The sequence below is a fragment of the Petromyzon marinus genome, chromosome 36, assembly GCF_048934315.1.
Source record: "Petromyzon marinus isolate PM22_M1 ecotype Great Lakes invasive population chromosome 36, UKy_Petmar_22M1.pri1.0, whole genome shotgun sequence".
In the NCBI taxonomy this organism is placed as follows: Eukaryota; Metazoa; Chordata; class Hyperoartia; order Petromyzontiformes; family Petromyzontidae; genus Petromyzon; species Petromyzon marinus.
Window position 1 is genome coordinate 2367454 of NC_133702.1, and position 26528 is coordinate 2393981.

At 42.1% G+C, this 26528-nt stretch overlaps 2 protein-coding genes and 1 long non-coding RNA gene across 11 annotated transcripts; 2 read left to right on the top strand and 1 right to left on the bottom strand.

The window, feature by feature from the left end:
• Nucleotides 1-246: 246 nt before the first annotated feature.
• LOC116949413 (uncharacterized) lies at nt 247-18699 on the bottom strand. Of its 9 annotated transcripts, none has more exons than XM_076072026.1 (16): nt 18392-18697; nt 17884-18026; nt 15077-15475; nt 14023-14251; nt 13397-13463; nt 11777-11968; nt 10057-10223; nt 9789-9866; nt 8489-8678; nt 8111-8268; nt 6218-6330; nt 5205-5329; nt 4431-4643; nt 2934-3050; nt 2126-2203; nt 247-1167 (listed from the first exon to the last, which is right to left on the bottom strand). In XM_076072026.1, exons 7-16 carry the CDS (start codon nt 10087-10089, stop codon nt 1034-1036), a joined length of 1239 nt encoding a protein of 412 aa, XP_075928141.1. In that variant the 5' UTR covers nt 10090-10223; nt 11777-11968; nt 13397-13463; nt 14023-14251; nt 15077-15475; nt 17884-18026; nt 18392-18697; the 3' UTR covers nt 247-1033. The 9 variants fall into 9 exon arrangements, with proteins under 9 accessions (XP_075928141.1, XP_075928135.1, XP_032822601.2 ...); XM_076072020.1 differs by having other exon boundaries at nt 13258-13463; XM_032966710.2 differs by lacking the exon at nt 15077-15475 and having other exon boundaries at nt 13258-13463.
• Nucleotides 6224-17029, top strand: LOC142930071 (uncharacterized). The gene is made up of 3 exons (XR_012946025.1): nt 6224-6362; nt 9497-9578; nt 15938-17029. It is a non-coding gene; the product is annotated as an uncharacterized LOC142930071 (long non-coding RNA).
• A 489-nt stretch (nt 18700-19188) lies between the features above and the next one.
• LAMTOR5 (late endosomal/lysosomal adaptor, MAPK and MTOR activator 5) lies at nt 19189-26287 on the top strand. Its single transcript, XM_032966714.2, has 4 exons — nt 19189-19373; nt 21804-21865; nt 23723-23840; nt 25911-26287. The coding sequence occupies exons 1-4, from the start codon at nt 19339-19341 to the stop codon at nt 25969-25971; spliced, it is 276 nt and encodes a 91-aa protein (XP_032822605.1). The 5' UTR covers nt 19189-19338; the 3' UTR covers nt 25972-26287.
• Nucleotides 26288-26528: the final 241 nt, after the last annotated feature.

The following is a 26528-nucleotide window of genomic DNA, read 5'->3' on the forward strand; positions in this document are numbered from 1 at the left end:
TTCATCTTCTTTGGTTCTTTCGGTAAAGTCACGTAGAATGTGTTGTGGCCGAAACGTCGTGAGAATTTTATTGTGTTATTTTATTTGTATTAATTTATTATTTTATTCTCATTCTACGTGACTTTACCGAAAGAACCAAAGAAGATGAATATTAATTCTTGCAATCACGAAAGCTTTAAGTCAAGATTTCACATGATTGTAGTGCAAAGAACAAGAAAGGTAAAAAAGCACCCAAACACACACAAATGATATTGCTGCATCAAGAATAATGTTTATATGGTGAACTGACGATTAGATTCACGTGCACCGCATCCATATGTAGCATTCTGGCTTAAAAGTCAAATTTTGGGGGGGTAAAGAAATACAACGCAAAAGCACATGTGTGACCGGTAAGGAAAATGCGAAACAAGGGACGGCAACATTCTCTCTACAATATTTACACAAATAAAAAAAAGCCTTTCCTTACTCAAACAAGTGTGGGGTCGTGTAAATCTCCATTTGGTGGCCCTAAGCCAGTGGTGTAAATTCTACGATCCCATGGCAGGGGCCACTATGTCCAGAAGACAGCGACTTTTTAATTGAGTCCATACGTACATACACGCAACAAAATCCAGCCATTTCTCAATTAACTGCTGGATGAAGACCTCCCCAAGCTGTCGGTTATAGGGGATTTTTTTTGGTCCATACTTCACCATGCTGGTCAGTGCGGATTGCCGAAGGGAGGCTGAGGATCACGTGAGATATAACCCAATGGTGACGCAGTCATTCCTCGGAAATCAAAATCAGGTTTGCAACTTCGTAGCAACGTGTGCTCACCACTATGCCACAGCTCCCCAATGCTACTACTGTATGTATATATATGTATATACATATGTATATATGTATATATGTCACGGTAAATATGAATGTCGTGAAACAAGGTTGAGATTTTAAAGTGACCAACCCGATGACGAACGACGCGAGCATAACGGCAAGGGATCTGGTGCGGGGTGGATATGATTACAGCAGGCGAGGCTGGCGCATTGTCAGAAGGTCAAGGTGCACGGACGTCCACAAAGATGCTGGAGCTCTCCTTGGGGTGTGATCCGTTTTTGGAGGCATAGAATTCACTGTTCACAATTCTGTGCCAAATGAGCCGCATCAGAGGTGTGCTCTTCATCCCAGCATCTGAAACGTCACGTTGCACGGCAGGTATTAGCTACGAATCACGTCGTCAGTATTATCACGGAATTATTCACGTATAAGCCTGGTGGGGACCGAATCCACGACCTCCTGCATACCAGACGAGGTAGTTAACATCTCGCCACCGGGGTGAGATGTGGACTACCTCTCTCAGCACAACCCACCCACCTGTCTTTCCTGCAAGTTACTCCAATTCGGCATTGCTCCACCATACCCAAGACTTATGAATGATTAATGTTAGGCATTGTAACAAATCACCATCCAGCGATTTGATGAATTGTCGGAATTTAGCTTTCCAATTATATAAATAAACAATCTTTTTCTCATTTTCATGCCTGTGTTAATATTTTTTCTGGCTCATTTATACAGTTTTTACGAGTTAGCCTAAATGTAATATGCTTAGAACTTGCATACATTATAAATAATTAATTCGTACAATCACTATTTAATGTATTGTAATCTGAATATATAATAACGCCATTATTCCTCTGTGCAGGTTTCAGTGCATTTTTCGAGAGCTTAATTTATAAACGAATGTGTCAATGTATGCCTAATCATTGCATGTCTAACATTTGTGCTCCGTGTATCCATCAAGCATCATGTAGGCGGAGCGGCGGTGCAGTGGTTTTCCCACTGCGCTACGAAACCCGGCGCCCTGAGTTCGATTCCCAGCCACGGCTACCGTCAGTGGCAAGTGACATCTGAACTGATCTTGGGTGCCCACCATTCACCCGCCCGTGCTGTCCAGAGTGAGAGAAGTTATCGCCAAACAACTCCCACGACCGACAACCGCACGGACAGCTGTCCTCATCCGGAAGTGGATCAACAAAGGCACGTCGAGTATTGTAAATGTATTGAGCGTAACACATTTAATATATTCACTCCGATTAAATCGCATTGCGCACACGCCACTGTAAACGTTAATCATTCAAAGCGTGCTCACCATTGCAGACAGGTCTACAGTTGTCGCAAGTGGCTAACGTACATCCACGCGTGCATTCTTTAGCAGTCCTGCCACAAACTGCAAACAATAAAAGGTTGTGAACAAAACGGCATGTTAATTCTAGTAAGGGACTTCATGGTTAAGTAACACGTGCCGCATGTAGCTTGTGTTACAATAGACAGCACGTCAATTTTCTTGGGCTGCCGTAATATGAAAATGCTACAAGGGAGTCGTTGATCTTCCGTCACGTGATACAATGCTTGCAAAATAGCAATGAAGTTCACATTAACAGTTCAAAGTTCTAAACCTGAGTAGCCATTACTCTTTGTTATTTATGTATATTGTTCATGTATTTAATTTATGTATTTAATTGATGTAAATTATTTATATATTTTTGCTCATGCGCAGAATTCATGTGTATTATTTATCTATATTATTTATACACAGTTCACGTATATAATTTACGTATATTGTTGTGAATTATTTATGTATATTGTTAATGTATATTATTCATGTATATTATTTATCCGTAAAACTTTTCCGGATAAATATATGACGTCATCAATATCTGACAAGTGCATTGTAAGCTTTATGGAGCGTGTAAAAATGTATAAAGTTGTATGGCGGGCTTATGTTGCGGAAACTGCAGCTGAATAACTTTTTAAGACATTTACATTCGTAGAGGACAAAATTGTGAAGTAAGCGACGTGAAATACCAAGTTAAGGGAAAACGCCCAAATCGTGAAATTGTGTGTAGTATCATAAAAAAATATAATATTGTGGAAATGTGGCAATGTACGGTACTTACCCTTCAGCTCAGGCGATATGAAGTAAGGCAAACACTCGCACACGATGACAGTGATGGGGGTCTCTACAACCGGCTGTCCGGAGTCACAAAAAAATCCACTCAAGCCCATTTTGCAATCTGCAGAAGAGGACACGAAATTTGTTTACCTGCTACCATCTCGCATGCGTTTGTATTGTTTGTTGTAACGTTCTTACCGTCCATTGTGTTGCATTTTCCTTACCGTTCACACGTGTGCTTGGACTTCTTTACAATTTTTTTTTTTACATTTGGAGATGGTGAATTTAATTGTCGGTTCACCATATAAACATTATTCTTGATGCAGCCATATTATTTTGTATGTGGTTGGGTGATTGTTTTACCCTGCTTGTACTTGCACTACAATCATGTTTTTGTATTGTTTGTTTTTGTAACGTTCTTACCCGCCCCGACTGGAAATCTGTGAAAAGGAGCTTTATAGCTCATCTGATTCCTCGAGTATAAATAATTATTCTGATTAATGGTGGCCAAGTAAAACTGTCACCACCCAAAAGTGAACCTCCCCCAACGCCGCATGAATACTGCCCATGGTGATTTGAGCACGGGGACGTCTTGACGGGGCGCTTTGACATTTGGCACATTCTGGTACGACGTGATAAACAGTAGACCATGCACAAAAAATCTCTAAAATTACCACGTGACTTTTCCGGACTCGTTTGGGGAAATTGGGAGGTGGGAATTAGAGTACTGTACCGTGATCAGTGCTGTTTGCATCCCCAACGTTCACAATGTGCCAGTCAAAGGGGGCATAACTTGTTAACTGCCTGCAACCGATGTTTGAAAAAGGTAGCTATGCACTTGTAGACAAACTGTGGTTGCTGTGTTTCAGACAGTCCATGATATCAGGTTATCAATAATTCAAAAGAGAAAATCGTTTGCAGAAACTCACTGAACTGAATTGCCTCGAATGAACTCTAATTATGAAAGGGACGAGCCATTACTAAGTCACTCTCTTCATAGTTCATCTAAGTCAAATGCCCTGCCAGCCAGTGTTGTACATTTGACATCCCAATGAAGGGAGCCAGTGCTCCACAGGATGACAACTGGGAGCTTACCAAACATTAACATACCAAACATTAAACTAATTTTCAATGGTATTTATCCAAATAGTGATATACCAAACTTCCATAGAAGCGTATTTCACTTCACACCTACATTTGACAGTACGCTCCCCTTCACCTGATGAAGGCCACTTGTGTTGTGGCCGAAACGTCGTGATTTTTGTTGCTTTATTTTTTACCTACGTGACTTTACCGAATAGAACCAGAGAGTATGGATCCTTGCAGTCACGAAAGCTTCAAATCTAGAACTGGGAGCTTTCCAACAAAGCGGCACCCGTTTTATTAACTCTGTGGAGGGACAGTGGACCCGAGTCAAATCCCGACTGGATTCGAACTTGCGACCCTTCCATTGACGATCCTCCCAATGGCACACGGAAGGCAAGTCCGGCGCGCTACTCACGCGCTTTGACGTACAGCGTGGATTTAGAGTTGGCTCCAATGACGCCGCTCGTTTCTGCCAAGCAGTATTTTCTGGGCAGTTCCACGACACCAGTGCAATTTTCACGTCGGAGGCAAGTTTCCATGGCGTTTAACAAGGTATCGGCAGCAGAGCACGTGACCGCCTCGTTTTCACTTAATCCTTTCAATTTGTGAATCTCGAACAGCGACGTTGCTGTGGTAATCAAGAGTGGACACGCATCAAATTCGTTAAATGGGCGGCACATGGTACAAGTGGTCAGTATACATATGGAGGTGCGCTTGAGTTGTGCTTTCAAGTAAATAAGATGTTTTTAAAGGACAATCGTTCACCATTATTGATACTAGACTGTGATAATATTTTACGTTGCCATTGAGTCTGTGCATTGCTTCACTAGTTTTATATTTAGAGTAATTGATTATTATTGGGAGAAGTAGCAGCAGTAGTAGTTTGTTATTATCGTGTTTTTAAGTATTATTTTTGCCAGCGCCAGTTTTGAGCCAAACATATTTAGATGGTTGGAGGTCAAACAGTGTTAAGATAACAAAAGGGGTTCCACAGGGTTCCATCCTCGGCCCCCTTTTGTTCTCTTTTTATGTCAATGACTTGGGCACTGACCTGGATCATTCCAGGGTAAATCTTTTTTGCAGATGACACGATACTGATTACTGCTGGCCACTCTCCGGATGACGTGATTGCTAAGCTACAGGGTGATTTCAACAAACTACAACATCAGCTAGTTGCTCTTAAACGTACATGGAGTGGTTTTACAAATGTAACCCTTGCTCTTAGTACACTCGTCGTCCTTCCAGAAGTCGCTGCTTGAGGAGAGGTAAACACAGTCAAGCAGTCCTCCCCTTGATCTGTCATCATTCAAGACGCTGGGGAAAACAGGGCAATGGACAAGACAAAACAGTAGGAACGCCCACACTATTTTTGTTTTACTTGATCAGGTAAGGCCCGCTGAGCTATATATAGATATTTTAAGAAACGACCTGGCCACAAATTATAGGTCAACAGAAGTGGCTTATCAGGTGGACAGTTATGGGAGCCAAATATTCTAGACGCGTGTTGATTCTAGATGTGGAGGGAAAAACCGGAGGACCCGCAGAAAAATCCACGCGACCACGGGGAGAACATGCAAGCTCCAAATATACAGCAGGCGTCACAGGGTCGGGTATTGAAACCACAAGCTCCTGTATAGCAAGCGAGGTAGTTAACATTTCGACATCGCAGCGCCCCATCATATTCTATATGTCTCAACATCTTCTCTAAAGGCCTTATTGAGTGCACAATTGCTTTTAACCTAAGGTTAAAGTCCTCATAGTTCCGGAAAGAGGTCCACTGTTCGTTGTATGGTGGCACATGTCTGTAGTACAGCACTTTGGCGGAGACAGTTGGTGGATCACTCAAATTCCCAAAATCTGCGAGATTGTTTGGGGGACAGGAGATGGCAGTAGAGCAAATTGATGAAAATAGCCTGTGCAGAGCTTTGAGTGTTATCCATCGTATGCACGGGTTTTATCCAAATACTATGGCTTTCTCCAACACACAAAACACTAATGAATAGAATTGACAAAGCATCCATTGCTGAAACATAAACCTTAGTGAGGCTTTCCAGGGTAAATACTTTCTACTGAAGCCCTTAGACACGTGCAAAGCTTACTATCATTGCATATTCAACCATCTTTCAATCTCAAAATTATTTTAGAAACACAATTGATGGAATATTAATTGAAATGCTGTTTCCTGCGTAGAGTTCCACTTACCTACGCATTGCAGGTTTCAAGGCGGCTCCATCGTGCCACACAAACACTGACTCTTTATTTGTATCCGTGAGGCCGATCCAGTACTCTCCATTGGCAACAAGGTCCAACCACAGCTTGGGACATCAGACAAGGCAGCAGAGAGAGGGTGAGTTGTCCACAGCAAGCAATTGCCCTTGTACATCAATGTCACATTAATGTAACATTCGTGTTACATTAATACAACACGAATAATAATTTTGTATGCTGCATATGAGGCACGTATTGCAATGTCTAGAAAATGAGAGTATTTGGCTGCTAGACATTTCCAAGTGATGAGCCACTTCGTTGAGCTATCGTTTGTGGCCAGGTCGCTTCTAAAAAAGAGCTATACAGCTCAGTGGGCCTAACCTGGTAAAATAAAAATAGTTTAGTTTGAATATGTTAAATATTCTGTAGTCTATCCATCGAAGGACACTTCCCATGTTTTTTTTGTTCACCTATGACACCCCTAAATCATCAGCAGCCATGATCTACCCACTGCTGGATGAAGCCCTCCCCCAGCCGTTAGCATCTCACAATCCTTCAATGCAACAATCTATCTGTTTGCAAACTGCAAATACAAGATTGATAACTGACATTTTCACGGTATTCATATTTTGTGGAATTAGGCCCAAGTATTGATCTAAACAAATGTGTGTCGTTCAGACCCTCAATCTTCCGACAGAGCTATGTGATTACGAGTACATACAAGCTTTTAACGTTCAAATTATTGCTGTTTCAGCACACCAGTGAGTTGAAGGATAAGACGCCTCACAACTAAATGCAGCAATTTGAGACATTTCTGCATCTCATGGAAACTTCATCAAACATCATCAGGACAGGACATCAGAATAACAATCCAGGGAGTCAGAAGTGCAGTGTTACCTTACCCTACTTGTTAAATAGGTGTCACGACCTCACAGGGACAACCAATCAGATTTAAACTAGCTATTAAAGAATACAAGCTAATATTCTTGGTTCTTTCGGTAAAGTCACGTAGAAGGGAAACAATAAAATAATAAAAATATAAAACAATAAAATTCTCACGACGTTTCGACTGCAACACAAGCAATCATCATCAGGTGTGAAAACCACAGCAAGAACATTTGAAAAAAGTTGCGTTTTTTTTTTACGTGAGCACCACGGAGAGCGATTTGGGAGTTATTCAGATAGACGAGTCCATCTATGTTCGGAAAAGAGGAGGGGGGAGACGAAAATAATGGATGCGGTCTGAAAGCCACCGTAAGCGTGAACAATCAATTAAGACCCGGAATGGTTTATCAAATCCAAATACAAGCTAATGTATGAAAAAATCGATAACCTGAGCCAATTAAGCCACAAACTTGGAGTAGCCTTAGCTCTGCTAGCTCTGTTATGTGTACATTAGCACATGATGTAGACATTTCACATTCCCGTGGTAAATGCCAGTCTCTCAAAAGGACAAGCACTCTTGACTTCCCTTAAAGTGATACCCATTTTATTCCTGATCACCAACCATGTTTTCAATCTGCACACTTGATTTCGAGTCAAGCCCTGCCATGGCACTGACCATTGAAATTCGGGGTGTTGTCCAATTACTCAAAGCATTTGTTTTTAAAAGTGGCCGTGACACCAAAGTAACTGGCAAAGAGGAACACAAAAGTACGACACTCAAAACCACATGGTTTATCTTACGTTCATATCTTATACCGCGCTTAATCCTCTCACACCAGGGGGTCGGCAACCAAAATAACAAGCAAAGCCATTTGTTTCGAATTTGGTATAAAAAAACCTCCATATTTCAAGAGCCGCAATGCAGTTCCTTAAAGAGCCGGGCATGCGGCTCTGGAACCGAGCCCTGTCTCAGACGAACCCTCGAATCACAGGTCAGCTTACCTTCTCGTCGACGCTGTGTACGGTCAGCAGAGACGCGTTTCGGAATGCCTGGCAAGCTTTGTGCGCTTCTCTCCATGACATGGGGTGGGAATGCTGCAGGAGGTACCAAGTTTCATTCCAGAACTTCCATCCTGCCATCCCGGGGTTTCTGCTTGTGTCTGGACCGTGTTAAATGACAGCAAGGCACACACATATATGACAAAGACGGTCACTGCATTGCGCGCTTTCAGATGCACTTCTGTGGCCATCTGGAACGCTCTTCCGATATTAGGAAAAAGTCCTGACATGAGGGAAATATTCGCTGGATATAGGACCTTTATTAGGATTAAACAAATCCAGTAGTTTGCAAATATGCATGTTTCCAACGAGCTGAATTACCTTCAATCTCTTTAAAGATTTCTGCTTCTGTACAATTGATTAACTTAGCTTCTTTCGAAGGACCTTTGTAACCCACACATTGTCCACTGTCCACATTCATAAGCTTTCCCTTGGGACTCAGAACAAAGGATCCATAGTTCAATGGCCAACAGTCTTGGTCGAGTTGTAATCCCATAAAGGCTGATTCCAGCTGAGAAAGAAAAAATAAAACTCGTGTTAGAGACTCAAGAGAACACTTTACATCATCAATATGCACGTAAATCTGCCATTTTATTTTTGGTTTAATAATAAACACAATGTCCCTTATCAAATACAATGAAATTACCCCTGCAAAAAAACACGTTTTTATGCATGACCATATTCATAACTGTAGGAATATGTACGTGAAATATAGTCTGTATACAAAACCGCACGCTGTAGGTATCTAACTTATTACCTATGTAGAGGTTTTTTGAGACGTACCTCATTATTGATTGCAATTTCAAACAACACAGCCCAACGGCTTTGTCGTTCAACATATATGCACCTATAAGCCCCGATAGGCCGGCTCTGCCAAGCTGAGCAAAGCCCTCCTGCTCGTGCCAGTGGCTGATCGCCAGCGCTCATTGGTCGAGCACAGGGCGATTCAAGCTGATTGGCTAAGGGAAATTGTAGAACGACAGCCCGCCAAGATGAGGTACATTCTACTCCGTTATTGCGTATGGCGACGACAACAAGTTCGGAAGATAAATGGCAATGTCGAGGTCTGCTAGCCATAAAGGAGCGCAGACTGCAGTGGATTACGATATGATCTACAGTTCGGGTTGCATAGTAACAGTCGCACTGTGGCTTGTCTTTAGATTTCCATTCATGAGGGAGATGTGCGCATCGGCCAGTTGATGTTCTCATGCGGTTGACGGTTACACCGATGACTTCGAGGAAAGTAAAAGGCAGGAGGTGCGTGCAATGTCTGGGTCTCGAATGAGGGGTTAATTCTGGACGTCAGCGTTGTCCCACTTTGTTCGCCAGCGTTCTTCCAGATCTGGGTGAGAGTCTCTGACGGTGACGGCACGGACCCAGGAGGAGGATCGGGACTCGAGTTTGCAGCCAGGTGAATGAGGAAACTATCGAGGAGCGTTAGTCAGGGGGCAATGAAGAAGATTGGCTTCAAGGTTGGGGGCAGATAGAAAGTTCGAGGGGGCTCTAGAAGGTTGGGGGAAAAGATATAGGCGAGCAAGCCGAGCGGACAGTCGGGGATTCGTGGACATTGCCCTACCGGTGTGCATCGTGAGTTACCTGGCTGATTTAAATAAGCCCTTACCCTTAAATGATCAGCGTATTGAGGGCAGACACCGAAGTTCGTACAGTCATCTTGTGTAGGAGCCTGCCACCAGTAGGCCTATGAGGCAGCCAGCAGGAACACAGAAAGTAAGTTACTCAGCCATCTGTATAAAGATCCACTCATACATGTGGAATTAATAAAATATTCAAAATTACAACTATCCTAAACAACTGTCTTGAGACATCGTAAGGCTTTCCTGAGTGAACAAAAATATTGACATAAGTGAGTGTTGTTCTGTATTGACTACCGTTAGGCACTTGTCTTTTTGTATATTCCGCATTCTAAAAGAATTAGTGAATTCCCACTCTGTGGCGTTTACATCACACCGCGATTTTTTCCAGAGTAAAACATTATCATTCGCACACAAGTGTAAGTTATTGCTGGTTGACAGAGCAGTAACGTATTCATAGGAATCTGCAAAAAAAAATTCAGACAATTGTAACGTCAATAATTCATTCATCATCTATATAACGCACACATTCTACCAGTTTGCATTTTTCTACAAACTAAAATTCTATTCACACGTTTATTTCATAATTCATGAGGGTAGGCCACTAGGTAGAACAATGATGTTCAAAATTCCACGTTTGAATCATGCCCAGTAAATGGATTATAAAAATTAATGTGAAATTTTACAAATGGGCCAAGGTCTCTGTTACAAAAGGGTTAATGCATGTCAGCAGGTTTTCACCTTGCTAAAAATTTGAAATATATAAAAAAAACATTTTACCCCCTTCCTATTCAGTCATGTTCTGAAATACAGTGTTTGTGAATATTGAACTTCTTTCTTTCGCAGTGTACATAGCCAACTATGCTAACAATACATTTATATGGAAATGTACATGTTAGAAATACTGATGCTAGAGTTATTCTGAAGCAGTCTTAACTATGAATTTAGATTTAAAGCTTTCGTGTCTGCAAGGATTCATCTTCTTTGATTCTTTCAGTAAAGTCACGTAGAATGAGAATAAAATAAAACTATAACATTCTCACGACGTTTCGGCCACAACACAAGTAGCCTTCTTCAGGTGAAAGAACAGAACTGTCGGGGCGACAGAGCTTGAATGAACGCTTTTAATATTCGTAGCGTCTTTTAAGCTATCTTTACAAGGGCCCTCGGTTTCCTTGAACTTGACAATTTATCTGTCATTTGCAATATCCTACACAGCCTTACTGTGAATCACATAACGTTTTTGAATCAATTACTGAACATGAATCAACTGCTAAACATCTCTCACTCCTACTTCCTCCATTACAAAGATGCTGCCTTTCCCTTCCGGCCTTTCATCACTTCTCATACCCTGGGGGATGCGCCTTCCCAACTACCTCTCCTTTTGTCCGAGCTCCTGCTGTTTGTGTCTGTGCATTTAACGCCGTCCCTATTGTGTAACAGCACGTGCCAAAGCCCTTCGTGTGAATTGATTTTGCCTTGGCGCTGGTGACTTGATTTATAATAAAGCGTATGGGCCAAGTGTTGAACTTTTCACACTTAAATCATCATTGGGTGGTCATTTCCATTGATAGGCTTGAGCTAGTGTTGGAAACCCCATATTCCTATGGCAGGTCAAAGAACTACTTCCCACAGTACAATTTATTTTGTTAAGCCAGGCGGGCTCGATTAGAATTTTCGACCTTCGAAATACTGCGCATGAGACACCCACTGACGAAAAATGTTCGGTCTTACAAATTAACAATCGGACTTGGATGGCAATGCACATTAAGTATTCCTGATTTTGTAATATTATATTTTTAAATCAATTCACGTCTAACCTCCCTGCGAGTGTACACTTACCTTTTGAAAATGTGTGAATCATCCGTGTATGCCCTTTTATATTGACACATGCTATAGTGACATCATTGTACATACTGTAGCATATATATTTTTAAGGTGTTTATATTTGCGAGCCCAGATTAATGTAATAATCATTACCATCGGAAACGCCGTTATGTGCCTCGTACTTTCTTACCTAGCTTGTTATCGAGTATCACTACGTCTGTTGTCTTGCTGTGCTTATCTGTCCACTGAAAGACATTTCCCAAAACTCGCGATCTCACCTTTCCATGGCACAAATTTGCTATATATGAATACGGAAGGATGTAATTCCAAATGTTTACGTTTCTTAGGCGACCGACATTCTTAATTTCATCATTAAATCGTCCTGCAATAATAACACCATAATATACGATTAAAAGGAACACATGCACGCACACACACATCATGCATTATATGTAAAACATCACAAACCATTCTTATTTATAGAATACATATTCTCTGGTTCTTTCGGTAAAGTCACGTAGACATAAAAAAATATAAAATATATAAAAAACACGACGTTTCGGTCGCAACACAAGCGTCCGTCGTGTTTTCTTTAATTTTATTTTTCTCTACCTACGTGACCAGAGAGTATGGATTCCTGCAGTCGCGAAAGCTTCAAATCAAGATTATAGAATGCATGTTAGCACATTTGCCACTTCAGGCAGTCGTTTGAAGGGTTTCGTTAATATGCTTCCTTTCTCTGATCAGCAATACAGTACTGTGCTGCTGCTGGTTAAATGGACAATACAAAGACTGTGATATGATCTGCCAGAGTAGGTCACTGTATGCAAATGCTGTGACCAACGTTTAAGAAAAGACTGTCCTGAGAGAGAAAAAAATACAAGGAATCACGAATTGCTTACTTAAGGATACAAAGTGTCTGCACTGATAGATGAGAGATTCGCCTTGGGTCACAGGAAAAATATAAACGGCGGTATTACGTGCAATGAATAATGTATGGTTATAAAGTTGATTCGCTACCGATTTATGCATCAGTTTCTTTAACACATTAAACTATTTGTTTACCCAGGGACACCCGTGTAAACAGGGTCTATTGACCCACTTTCAGGACAGTCCTGCTCGGGATGTTTGGCCAAATCAATCGTGAATATTTGTGTCTGTTGAGGGAAACTGTAAAATCTGGGATGGAATTAACAAAAAAAATTATTTACAGCCATTTGTCATTGAACTTTTGGTTGAAGGTCTCCCCATGCCACGTCAGCCATGGAGGTTTCTAGGCCATACTTCAATGATGAGTATAGTTTGTAGGGAGGCTCATGACCGGTTCATAAATCACTCATTAATGATATCAGTCGATAATGTGAATCGAACTCAGACGATCAGGTATACTCAGGTCGTCAGGATTAAAGCAGACTGCAACAATCACTGTGCCACTGCTCCCCTATTGCCTGGATAAAAGTCCATAAATATTGAGGATATAACACTCAAATCCAGAAAATAGTGCACACGACGTTTTTAATTTCCGTGGTTGTGGCACAGATCTGTAAAGCAGTCCTCTGGAGGAAAGAATTGGCCGATCACATACGATTTGTGAAACTTAAAAAAAACTATCAACATTCAATGTCACCCAAAACTATTGGAAGCACCAGTCTACTCAACCACAGGCCTCACCGTTAAACTCCTCTGGCAGCTGCCAAATAATAACGGTTCCCTTCGGCGGGATGGTGACTGGGCCATGGGCATCGGTGCTTACAGAGTCCATGAACCATCCATTGATGTATATTTCACACAAACTCGTTGTGCTACTCACAGTCAGCATCACCGAATGCCAGGTGGTTAATGGTAAATCGAGCCAGTTGTTGGAGTAGAACACTTTTCTGAATAAAATACACGCACACATACGGGTTAATATTGTTGCATAGGCCGGGTTGTGCTAGGGTTTTGCTCACAGTTGGAAGGTAGCCAGTTCAAATCCTGCTTTAGATCGATACAATGATTACCACGTTGTGGAGTGCCAGCAGCAACTGTACTAAGCACTAAATGGCCCCTGCCATGGAAATATAGAATTTCCACCATGGGTGCAGGGTTATTGATGAAGATAAATATTTTCCTTTTGCGTGTTTGAGCAGAGAGACACTTTGAGCAGACTATACACGAGGGTCCTGCATTAGGTCAGTATCTGTTAGCAAGTGTTTTGGATGTGGGAGGAAACCAGAGTACCCAGAGAAACCTTCGCACATACGAGGTGGTGACACTCAGCACCATCATTTCCTTGCCATAACTCAGAGGAGATGGCAGCATTTAGGTACACTTGTTAAAAAAAAAACAATGGTGAACTAATAACCAATATTTTATTTTAGAATGTTTAACTTTTTCTTGTTGGCATAATACTGCTAAACCAAATGACAACTAATGGATAACAAGTTTATAACATACCCCATAACACTGAACTCAATTCCCCGTCGGAGGAGTACAACTGACAGTAGCTCATCTCCTTCTTTTGTGTTGTAGCATAGAATGCGCATGGCGGATGTCTTCTCAGAATAATTAATCCAAAAATTTATTGAGAAATCCTTAAGGCTTTCTGAAATGGCTTTCTCATATTTCAGGTGACTTTTCTTAGGTGGTAGGGTGGTGAGCAATATATCAAAGCCATAATTAAAATCTGATGATGAAAAAAAGAGACAGAAAACAATGATTTATAGACGACACTCTTTACAACAAAATGTAATGAGAACTTCATGAGTACTGAAAAATGTATAAGGCTATGATTCAGGTTCAGCATGAACTGACAATTTCAACACTGCCATTAGTAATATTATCTCCAGAAAAAAACATACCAAAAATACATGGTAAACAGTTTCGTGCAATGTACCATTCAACAGTCATGCCAATGATTTACCAAGCAAATTAGCCTCACGGAGACTCAACACTTCTCTGGAAGATCCTGCATTGGAATGCTTCGCCAATATCATGATTTGGCATGTGGGAGGAAACTGGGCTAGACAAAAAACCCACGGATATGAGGGATGACTCAGTGTTGCCATATCAGTCCCACACCTAACACACGTGTCAAGCTCTGGTGATTATTATAAAAGTAGTACGTCCTTTTAAATTGCCTTAATTGAATGGACATCAGTTGAAGACGGTTAAAATCATTGTTTGCAATAATTAACATATTTTAAGCAGCCAAACCCTGTTTATTGTTGGAGTGTACCCTGGGTCAGGAAACGTGATTAAATAAAAACCGAGCTTAGTCGTTTATCTCTAAAATGAAAACCACGAAACACACCAAGAGCCATCAACTGTATGATTGGACCCATTAATATATTAAGTAGAAATGTTGTTGAATATGGGCTCATTAAGCAAATAAACCTCTATTCAGAGACAAAAACGATAATTTTAGATTCATTGTCTGCAGCCACAGACACGCATAAAGCTATGTTAGAACAAGAATATAAAGAATAAAGTCATAGACAAATGTACTCACGTGTTTCTATGGTAAATGTGAAACCAGTTATGTCCAGGGCATTGATATTTTCTAATAATATATCGCCGTTAACAATGCTATAGATCAAAGACACATCATCGCAATGTAGATAGATTGCGTTTTCAAATATATACCAGGTAATGATGTATGTCTCTTTAGTTGACACTGCCAACTTAATAGGTAAATGTGTCATTTTAAATGCACCGTACATTTCATAGCTTCCCTCCATATTTGGTGGATTCAACCAAAGCGTAACTTTGAAAAAGTTGACTGCTTGTCTATAGTTTACAAATGCCATGATGTGTTGGGTTGACATGGATGAGATGTTCACTGAAACAATCGCAGGCACGACGAATGGCTTTTGGAAAGTTATAGTTGTGACGTATGCTTGAGCAAAACCTTGGGTAAGGGAGGATACAAATGAAGAATGTATGGAATGAGTTTGCAATGCTTTATGGGAAGCAATTTAAAAAACAGTACAACTCCTTTTATCTGCAACCCTGTTATCCGCAACTCCTATTGTCGACAGGAGTTATAGGGCCTGCACTCATTATCCGGGGCCCTACATTTCCTATTATCTGCAGATTTTCCTATCGTACTTTGTCCACAAATGTTTCGACGATGAGTGGAGTTCATCAGCAATTTAATCGTATTATCTATGATTTTGCCCGCGGGTAAGTGGAGGGGAATTTGCGGGGCAACCCTTCGGCAATATAGCTTCTGCGACGTGTGTCCCCACGTCACTGCAGATTCAAGAAGTTATACTGTCAGTTTAACACGTAGGCTTTCGCGACAGATATCATCCATAATACAGGTTTTTTTTTGGGTTTGATAACGTAAATGTGTCGTTAAACCTGCCAGGGACAGCTCAGGGGTTCGCCGGGGGCCATGGCACTCCAGGTGAACCCGGAGGCCTGGTGACCAGAGGTGACGGCAAGGAGGGGGCCGGGGGGGCCACGGGACCAGGACCAGGTCCCTCTCGAAGGCTCGAGAAGGGAGGCGTGGCCAGGGGCGGAGGAAGCCCCGGGACTGGCAACATGAACCAGACCCCTGAACGGGTCCAGGGGCTGCTGCTGTGACAAGACTGAAGACCGAAGCCGTCACCTGGAGAAGACCTGCCCGACTACCGGACCTGGACCCGAGCCAGGGTCCGGTCCGAGATAGCCACCCCGTGTGAGCGAGGGTTAGCTAGCCCGGAGGAGATACCTCCCTAGGGTAGCTGGTGAAGGGGCAGCTATACCCCATCGTGGTTAGGGCGTATTGTAATAAACGTGTTGCCTCCAAAAAGTATCTGCCTCTGTCGTGTGAACCACTACACTAGTACAGCACACCAGTGTGTTGGAGAGCGAAGCCACATTGAGTACGACGTTTCGCCAGTAATTACAACTAGCATCATAAGGCGACAGCTTCAACAGGCGACAGCCAAACCTGGCTGTCAGTTGGTGGTGGTTTTAACGAAACGTTCATATATTTACGCGATCTAACCCAAACAAACGTGTATTTTGTAAGTTCTACTGTACTACCTTCCTCTAAGTACAGTCAAATATATCGCGTTTAGTCATTGTCAATAACCAAATGGCCTGGAATGTACCCAAATGCCATCATATCTCTGAAGCTAAGCAGGTTTGAGCCGAGGTCCACTCGTGCTTGTGTGGGTGACCACCATTCACAATAAACGATGTGTCCAGGCCAGGGTCGGATTAAGGTTCTTGTAGGCCATCAGTGGTAACTTACAACAGTTAGTGCTACTGCCCATGTTACTATCGCCGCTGTAACTCGCTTATCTCCGATCACCATCAGACGCTTGTATCCCTTTGCGCTAGTCTCTATTAAGGATGAGATTGTCAGAAAAACACCATTTGAAGATGTCGCTAATTTTGCACGGAAAAAAAATCGCGAAAAGCCCATCTCCTGCGTTAATTTCTCTCACCTTATGAAAACATAATTGACATGACTGCCTCTTTCTATATACACTGTGCCTATCCTTGCTATATAAATATATTTATTCAAGAATATATCTTGGTTACATGTTTTATCATACAAACATGGTCACGTTTTTTTTCGTAGGCCCTTTAGTTTTTGTGGGCCCACAGTTGGCAACTGCTTATTGGACATTACGGCCCTGGTTCAGGCTGCAGGGCCACATGGTTGGCAGGTGAGGGCCGTGAAGCAACATCAGAATCAGAATATGTACACTGGAGGAATCCGATGAGCTGTAAGAATCAATTTTTTACATAATTGGTTGTATTCTTGGTTCTTTCGGTAAAGTCACGTTGAAGGGAAACAATAAAATATAGATAAAACCCTTATTTTATTGTTTCCCTTCAACGTGACTTTACCGAAAGAACCAAGAATATGAATCACTGCAGTCACGAAAGCTTTCAATCAAAATATAATTGGTTGTATTCCACTGTTATGTTCTCAAGTCTATGCAACCCACACTAGTCAAATGTCTATTTTCAGTGTCTCCCTGATAATACAAACATGGAAAGTCTCATCCATGTTGGTGGCACTGAGCATGTGATGAAAATTCCACACGATGGGTTTTCTACAGGAAGAGCACAGTTGACACACAAATTGGTGTTTATTCTAGCAACTCTGGATGGATGTGATGTGACCTGTATCAGGATTTTAACACTGTTCAATACGATAACAGGTTCAGTGGCCAGCTACATAAACAAAGTTTAAAAACTCCCATAAATGACTCGGATTGAAATACTGTAGGTGCTAATGGAATACTTTGCTTTATGCGACCTACTTCATGCGTTGTGTATTTAAGCATTACGTTGTGTATACGTGTAACGTACCCGTGTTAACGATGCATACAATTGCAAGAATTGTAATTGCTCTGGCTTTGGCCAAATTTGACAGTGGACACATTGGGAGTGTTTTGAATTTGGAAATTAATTTCCAAAATAATTTCGGAGTGTACTCGTAACTTAAAAGTTAGCTGAAAATAAAACAATCGGATTAACTTTAACGCATTTATATAAAAACACTTTTGAGAATATCAAAACATTCTAACAGTTCAAATTCAAAGCATAACACTACATTTGAATCCTATATTTGATTTAAAAAAATCCATAAATTATATGTATATACAGTACTGCATTACGATTTGAACACGAAATAATAATACTCAAACATTTTTTATTTCAAAAATTAAATAACTGTGCAGGTACTTTCAAAGACAATTCCTAAAGAACATATCTTAAACGTTGCTTAAAATTGACTAAAATAATCTCAAATCCGCAAAACCTTCAAATTCAAAATGTAAACGTTTATATTATAGTTTATAGCTGCCAAAATACGAACTGTAGCAAATAAACGGCAGAGCCGAGGTCCGTTTGCTTCTCGTCACGTGGCTGGGCCCTTGTCACGTGGCCGGGCCCTTGTCACGTGGCACGGGCCCTTGTCACGTGGCAGGGCCCGTGCCACGTGGCCGGCACGGCCAGCTGTAGGTCAACTGAATGCGGCGGTGATCGTCGCCATGTGAAGATAACATCACAATTTGACAGAGCATATCTCAGAAATCTGAATCTTTATTTATACTGGAGGAATCCGATGAGCTATAAAGCTCTTGTCCAGTAGGGAGCAGGTCAGAACGTTACAGCAACAAATAATACAACGCGATAGGAGTGAAATTTATAGGAAAAGTAAACAAATCACCTTTAAAAAATATGCAAGTAAAACTAAACAATTGTTTTTAATCTCATCAGGTAAAGCTCACTGAGCTATTAGCTTATTTTTCAGACGCGGCGACCTGGCCACAAATTATAGCTCAGCGAAGTGGCTCATCGTGTGGAAATGCATGGCAGCAAAACCATCTAAATCATCTGAACACACGACGTTTCGATCGCAATATACAATCGATCGTCATCAGGTGTGAGGTCTTTATCAGGTCTCATTCACACGTGTTATTTTAAAACGCGATTTCACTCGCCACGCGACCCCAATGGGCCTCCATAGCGAGTTGCCGATTACCTTGCTTCCCGGATCGATTGGTGCCGATTTAAAAATCTCGATTCCATTTCATTGCTCTTGAGCCGACTCGATTCCCCCGGGGCCGGAAACGCCTCCTAGCCTTCGGCCTCACGATCCTAAGAATCTACATGTGAAAATCGATGCAGTGGAATCGATTCTCACGTGATTGCATATTGCTGTGGGCGCGCGCGGCAAGTCGATTGCTTCCCTATCTTTGATCACAATTATTTATCCGCAACAACAGTCGCGATTTACTATACACTCGGCTCGTTAAGACGATGGAGTCTGTCTTGGAGAAGCACTTGGACGACACGTGAGTCTGAATACACTCGACGAAGGCTGGTGACATCGTCCCGAGAGCACCTTTAAATAGCTTTGAAACGAGCAAAAATCTGTCCCGATGTTGTAGTTGCTCACCCCGAGCCTATAAATGCTCTGATGCGCGTGGCATTGTCTGGTGGGGAGCGGTGGTGGAGCGGTTAGCGCGCTGCGCTATGAACCCGGCGACCCGGGTTCTATTCCCGCTCACGGCCAAACACCATTGAAGATTCTCTGAACCGGTCCTGGGCCCTCCCCTAGGTCGACTCAGCCTCAAATGAGTACCTGGTGCGGTGTGTAAACATCACTAGGGAGACAAAGGCGGTCGGGCGTGGTGCTGACCACCCACCCCTTCGTGTACCGTTCCGGCCTTCATAGGTGCTCGCTAACAGCACTTGCCCCTACAGTCTGTTAAGGCTACACGGGGGATCTTTGTGTACTGCTTTCCTTTTGGCGTTCACCGGTGAGACAAGCCCGTGAAGAAGGCTGTCCTCTGGTGTAGGCCAGTTTCAAAGACAATGCCCACATTTACCAGGGCATGTTTGTTTGCATGTTCGCCACACAAGTGCCGTGTGGTTAATGCAGAACGAGGGGGACGCGCCCGAGAGGCGTCCACTGGGGAGATGGAGCGATGAGATAGATCAACGTTGTGTGCTGGTGCTCGGCGGATCGTAACATTACAGAACTTGGGAGTAAGTCGTGGCAAGGTATGGCGACTGGTTTTGGGATTGCCTTCATCCAGCATTGAGCTAACATCATGGCTGGTATTGGCATTTGAAGATGGCAGAAATGTCTCAAACTGAATGGATGTGGATATACAGTGAGGGAAAACAAGTATTTGATCCCCTGCTGATTTTGTACGTTTGCCCACTGACAAATTATCAGTCTATAATTGTAATGGTAAGTTTATTTGAACAGTGAGAGACAATAACAAAAAAAATCCAGAAAAACGCATGTCAAAAATGTTATAAATTGATTGGCATTTTAATGAGGGAAATAAGTATTTGACCCCTCTGCAAAACATGACTTAGTACTTGGTGGCAAAACCCTTATTGCAAAACACAGAGGTCAGACGTTTCTTGTAGTTGGCCACCAGGTTTGAACACATCTCAGGAGGGATTTTGTCCCACTCCTCTTTGCAGATCTTCTCCAAGTCATTAAGGTTTCGAGGCTGACGTTTGGCAACTCGAACCTTCAGCTCCCTCCACAGATTTTCTATGGGATTAAAGTCTGGAGACTGGCTAGGCCACTCCAGGACCTTAATGTGCTTCTTCTGGAGTCACACCTTTGTTGCCTTGGCCGTGTGTTTTGGGTCATTGTCATGCTGGAATACCCATCCACGACCCATTTTCAATGCCCTGGCTGAGGGAAGGAGGTTCTCACCCAAGATTTGCCGATACATGGCCCCGTCCATCGTCCCTTTGATGCGGTGAAGTTGTCCTGACCCCTTAGTAGAAAAACACCCCCATAGCATAATGTTTCCACCTCCATGTTTGACGGTGGGGATGGTGTTCTTGGGGTCATAGGCAGCATTCCTCCTCCAAACACGGCGAGTTGAGTTGATGCCAAAGAACTCCATTTTGGTCTCATCTGACCACAACACTTTCACCCAGTTGTCCTCTGAATCATTCAGATGTTCATTGGCAAACTTCAGACGGGCATGTGTATGTGCTTTCTTGAGCAGGGGGACCTTGCGGGCGCTGCAGGATTTCAGTCCTTCACGGCGTAGTGTGTTACCAATTGTTTTCTTGGTGACTATGGTCCCAGCTGCCTTGAGATAATTGACAAGATCCTCCCGTGTAGTTCTGGGCTGATTCCTCACCGTTCTCATGATCATTGCAACTCCACGAGGTGAGATCTTGCATGGAGCCCCAGGCCGAGGGAGATTGACAGTTATTTTGTGTTTCTTCCATTTGCGAATAATCGCACCAACTGTTGTCACCTTCTCACCAAGCTGCTTGTCAATGGTCTTGTAGCCCATTCCAGCCTTGTGTAGGTCTACAATCTTGCCCCTGACATCCTTGGAGAGCTCTTTGGTTTTGGCCATGGTGGCGAGTTTGGAATCTGATTCATTCGTTGCTTCTGTGGACAGGTGTCTTTTATACAGGTAACAATCTGAGATTAAGAGTGTGCTCCTAATCGCAGCTCGTTACCTGTATAAAAGACACCTGGGAGCCAGAAATCTTTCTGATTGAGAGGGGGTCAAATACTTATTTCCCTCATTAAAATGCACATCAATTTCTAACTTTTGACATGCGTTTTTCTGGATTTTGTTATTATGTCTCTCACCGTTCAAATAAACCTAACATTAAAATAATATACTGATCATTTATTTGTCAGTGGGTAAACGTACAAAATCAGCAGAGGATCAAATACTTTTTTCCCTCACTGTGGTCGAATGTGTGTGGTGTTTGTTCTTTGGCAGGATGAAGAGTCCCGGTGTGATGGGTGTGCTGTGTACAGACAGCCATGGCCTAAATCTAGGAAGTAAGTCAACCAGAAACTTGCAACACTGGATAATGAGTTGCACAGACACTTGCACAATACAATTCATGTGTAAATGATAGTCGCCGCTTAACATGAATAATGCTGGTGACCATGATCTTACACTCATTTGTACAATGTGCTCGTTTTAACAATAGGTCGGGTAATTTAAGGGCAGTAAGAGCAGAATAGACTAGGAGACTTTAAATAATTGAGAAAAATGGGTTTTGAGAAATTCTTCATTGAGTTTCACAATTGACTTTAGAGAGGGTTGTGCAATGACAAGTTTGGCCGATTGATTATTTATTATGGGTACCACTAAAATAGCCACATACGTCTATGAGAAAGTTACGTTATTGAGTAGGATACCTTGTAGCTGTTAAGCTGGAAGTAGGATCACTACGATCAACCTGTTCTCCAAAGTTCTGGTTTACAGGCATGCACTACCGTGCCTAAAATGTGGTCGTTTGGTTGGCATGTGGGCAGTTTCACAATTGTACACATGCATTTCAGGAGAATCATTAATATAATCATAATGGGACCTTTCAACTTGGGCATTGTAAGTCAACCAACAATGACTAATTTAGATTAAAATAAAATAAATGAAAACAACTAAATAAAATCACGACGTTTCGGAAGCAACACAAGCTTACGTCTTCAGGTGGAAACCGTCACAGCAAAATTGCTGTATCAAGTGAAGAGAGCTCTAAGATACCCGAGATTATATACAGGTTAAGGGGGTGGGGGGAGGAGTCAGGAAGGGCTGTGGCGGGGGGGGTGCTAAGTTAAGCCGCCTTTTGTTATGCTGCAGGGGGGTGAGTGGGACGGAGAGGCGATAGCGAGCGGTGATAGCGAGCGGTGATCGAGCGCAGCCAACTGGAAGAAATGGAAATGGCTGTACAATTATAAGGCAGCTAAAGTTTGACTTGGTTGATAACATCTTTCCAATGATTGCACAATTTAAAACCATCCTCTTGGTTGAAGTTGTGTCTGTGTTTGTATATCTGGATGGCTTCATGGACAAATCTTTGGTAGTATCCGGGAGGATACTGTGACCATTTCCACCTGAAGGCGGAAGCTTGTGTTGCCTCCGAAACGTCGTGATTTAATTTAGTTGTTTTCATTTATTTTATTTTACCTACGTGACTTTACCGAAAAAAACAAAGAGTATGAATCCTTGCAGTCATGAAAGCTTCAAATCTAGAATTAATTTAGATTACATGAATGTGTATTTCTTGATGCGGGATAAATACTCATAAGATACAGTGGTTTTGGATGTACGCAAACTAATCATTTCACTCATGCTTGGATGGTGGTTGTGCATGCAGTTTCATAACACACCGATAAAAAATATTTTCTCGTTTATGGTCAAATTTATATCCATAAAATTGTTTCAGATATATTAGAAATGGTTTGAATGTGATGCCTAACTTGGTGGAAATGCCCAAGTGTAGAAAAAATGCATTCATGACGCGAGTTTTCGAATGCGAGTTGCTGGTCGTGATATGTGATGTCACTCTTGTTTTCCTGCGCATTACTGTGACGGTGCTGTGTGTGTGCGCGGTGCGGCAGTGCCGTGGTTAGCGCGCCGTGCTACGAACTTGGCAACCCGGCTTCGAATCCTGCTCACGGCCAACACCAGTGATTATTATCTGAACTGGTCCGGGGCCTCCCCTGGGTCGACTCAGCCTATAATGAGTACCTGGTGCCACTGGGGAAACAAAGGCGGCCGGGCGTAGTGTTGGCCACCTACACCCTCGTGTGCCGTGCCGGCCCTCATTGGTGCTGGCTAACAGCACTTGCCCCAACAGTCTATTAAAGGCTATGTGGGGAATCTTTGTCTCTTGTGCATTCCTGCAGGTCGAGGCACCCTCACAGAGAAGCACGCTGGCGTGGTGTCTGTGTTGGCGGCTCAGGCCACTCAGCTGTCACCCGACCCCATGGATGTACCCGTGGTTTGTCTGGAGTCGGACAATGGGTCAGCACTGCACTTTACAGCGCATAGTGGATTACTGATAACAGCCATGTATTATAAGAGTATTATTGCTATTTACTTAACACGCTTAAAGCACAATTGGAAGTCCAAGTATTGTATTGACTAATCACATTTAACATTAGATGTTTTATTAGAAAGTTTGCTTTTGCACAGTTTTGTCTAATGGCCACTCATTTATGTTTTACGTGTTATTTACGCACCTTTGTTAAACGATTTTCTGCAACCTTTTGTCTCATAAAAGTCATACATAGTTCTATATTATTATGGTAATTGACAAACCTGCCAACCCACTCTACAAACGGTGTCCTTTTCAAATTAAAGTCTTGAATGTTTTTTTTTACTATCATAACTCTTGGCTCTATGATGATGGATCAGATGTAAAAAAATGCCGTATAAACTTGTATTGCTCATCAAAATATAGTCAGTAATTTTGAGTAGTCTTGAGACAAGGGTTAGAATAGAGGCTAATGTATATACCATAAAAACCCAGATAGCTGACCTAATAAGCGGAGCCCTGCTCAGGTAAGCTGAAAATTCTGGATAACCACAAAGCTAATAAAATGCTAGTTAACAAAAACCCTTTATGCATGTGATTAAGTATTAAATGCATCAGTGTCTGTGCTGAGTGCGTTTTACTCTATGAACCGAAACACGAAATACTGTATTCTGTGTTGGTCTACTGTATCCTTTAACTTGTACTGTATCATAATACAGTATTTTCCATCAGTTGGTACAGAAAATTGCATCCCCCAATCTTAACCAGGCATCTCCCATCCCCTATTATCCCTCCTGTTACTCACCAAGAACATATTGTACCATAAAACACGTTTGGCTTACAGTGCATAACATCATTGGAAACCTCATTTGCCAGTAACAAAATATGATAATTGTTTTTTTTACCCTTTTATCTGGCAACAAAACTGACACCTTTTTTACAAGGAGTCATGTTTACATTGACCACAATACCTGCGGTCGGAACGCAAACAACAAAACAACTCTGATAATATATTGGCACTCCTTGAAATTGATTGGTCCACACCCGAGACAGCTTTCTTTAGAGCCTCGTCTCACATGGCGTTGGACAAGAAGACGCCAAAAGGCACACAACTCGCAGACAATGCACAATCAGAGTATGAGAACTCTGATTGTGCATTGTCTTGTTACTGAGAACTCTGATTGTGCATTGTCTTTGAGTTGTGCGCCTTTTGGCGTCTTCTGGTCCAACACCATGTGAGACGAGGCTCTAAAGAAAGCTGTCTCGGGTGTGGACCAATCAATTTCAAGGACAGTGCATACATTATCAGAGTTGTTGTTTTTTGTTTGCGTTCCGACCGCAGGTATTGTGGTCAATGTAAACATGACTCCTTGTAAAAAAAAGGTGTCAGTTTTGTTGCCAGATAAAAGGGTAAAAAAACAATTATCAGTGCATAACATATTCTAGTGCATATGATATAAATATACAATATTTTATGACAAGTCTTAGGTATATTCCATTGCGTCGTTTTATGTACGTCATTTTGTTACCAATTGAGAAAGTGGGGTGAACGAATATTGTACGCATCACAAGTTGAAATGATATATTGTTACATGTAAACAAAAATGTGGAGATCAAGGTATGCTGCGACAATTGTTTATTTTAATGCGTGTCATATAACCAGGTTAGTAGCTGATTGAGATGTATTATCTCTTTAAAATAAAGCTCCGATTAATCCATATTAAAGTAAGCAGCTTTATTATTATTTTCTAGTTATGATGTCCACATTAGGGGTTTTGGCTTTGACACTGATAATGGTGAACTGTTGCAATTGATGTCGAAGTCGTTAGTTTCCATTTCGTCATAGGCTTTGATACTAATTCTTAGCCACTTTTATCGTCAACATTGCAAGAGTGGCTTTTTGGCTCACTATTGCAAAAAGGTGAGTGGCACTAAAGGGGCACTGGCTCGGCAGTCGATACTTCACCCGGGGGCTTGTATTGTATGCCCCTAGCTATGCTGTGGGAAATCACATGCTGCACTGCATTTGAAACAATGTATTTTTTTTCTTTTCGCAGGAACATCTTGATCATGAAGCACAGTGACATTACAGTGGCGATGCACAAAGTGTCCTCGTAAGAAGCCAAAAGTGACCTTTGTTTCGGAGAGCAGAACGTGGCAACGTAAATGAATTACTCGCTTCAGTTTCTTCTCATGAATTTCAATATACGATTATCGCATGACATGCTGTTGGAAGATTATAATGCGCGGCGTGCGATGCTCGTAGCAAGCATTTATAAAATTAAAAGAGTGGCAATAGTCTCGTGTACATAAGGAACCAAGGTTGTGCTTTTCTTTGTAAAAAATTTTTGTCAATTTGTTGCAATGCGCTGGTGTTATATACAATTTTCACATGGCTGGCTGTAAAGTATTAAAAGATAGGTGTCATACTATATTAGAAAGTTTGCTGGCTGGATTCGTGTCTGGATTCCTCGCTGCGTGATAACGTTGCCTGCATCCCACAGCGTTAAACCGGATTCGTCCGTGCTCATCGAGCTCCACCATTTGTGCTAAATATGCTACGGTCGTACTATAGTAGAAAACAAGTTTTGCTGGCTGGCTGTAGGGATAAGCAGGTCCAAAGAATATGCTGGGCCGCTAGTGTATAGTAAAACACAACGGTGAGCGTTTGTTGA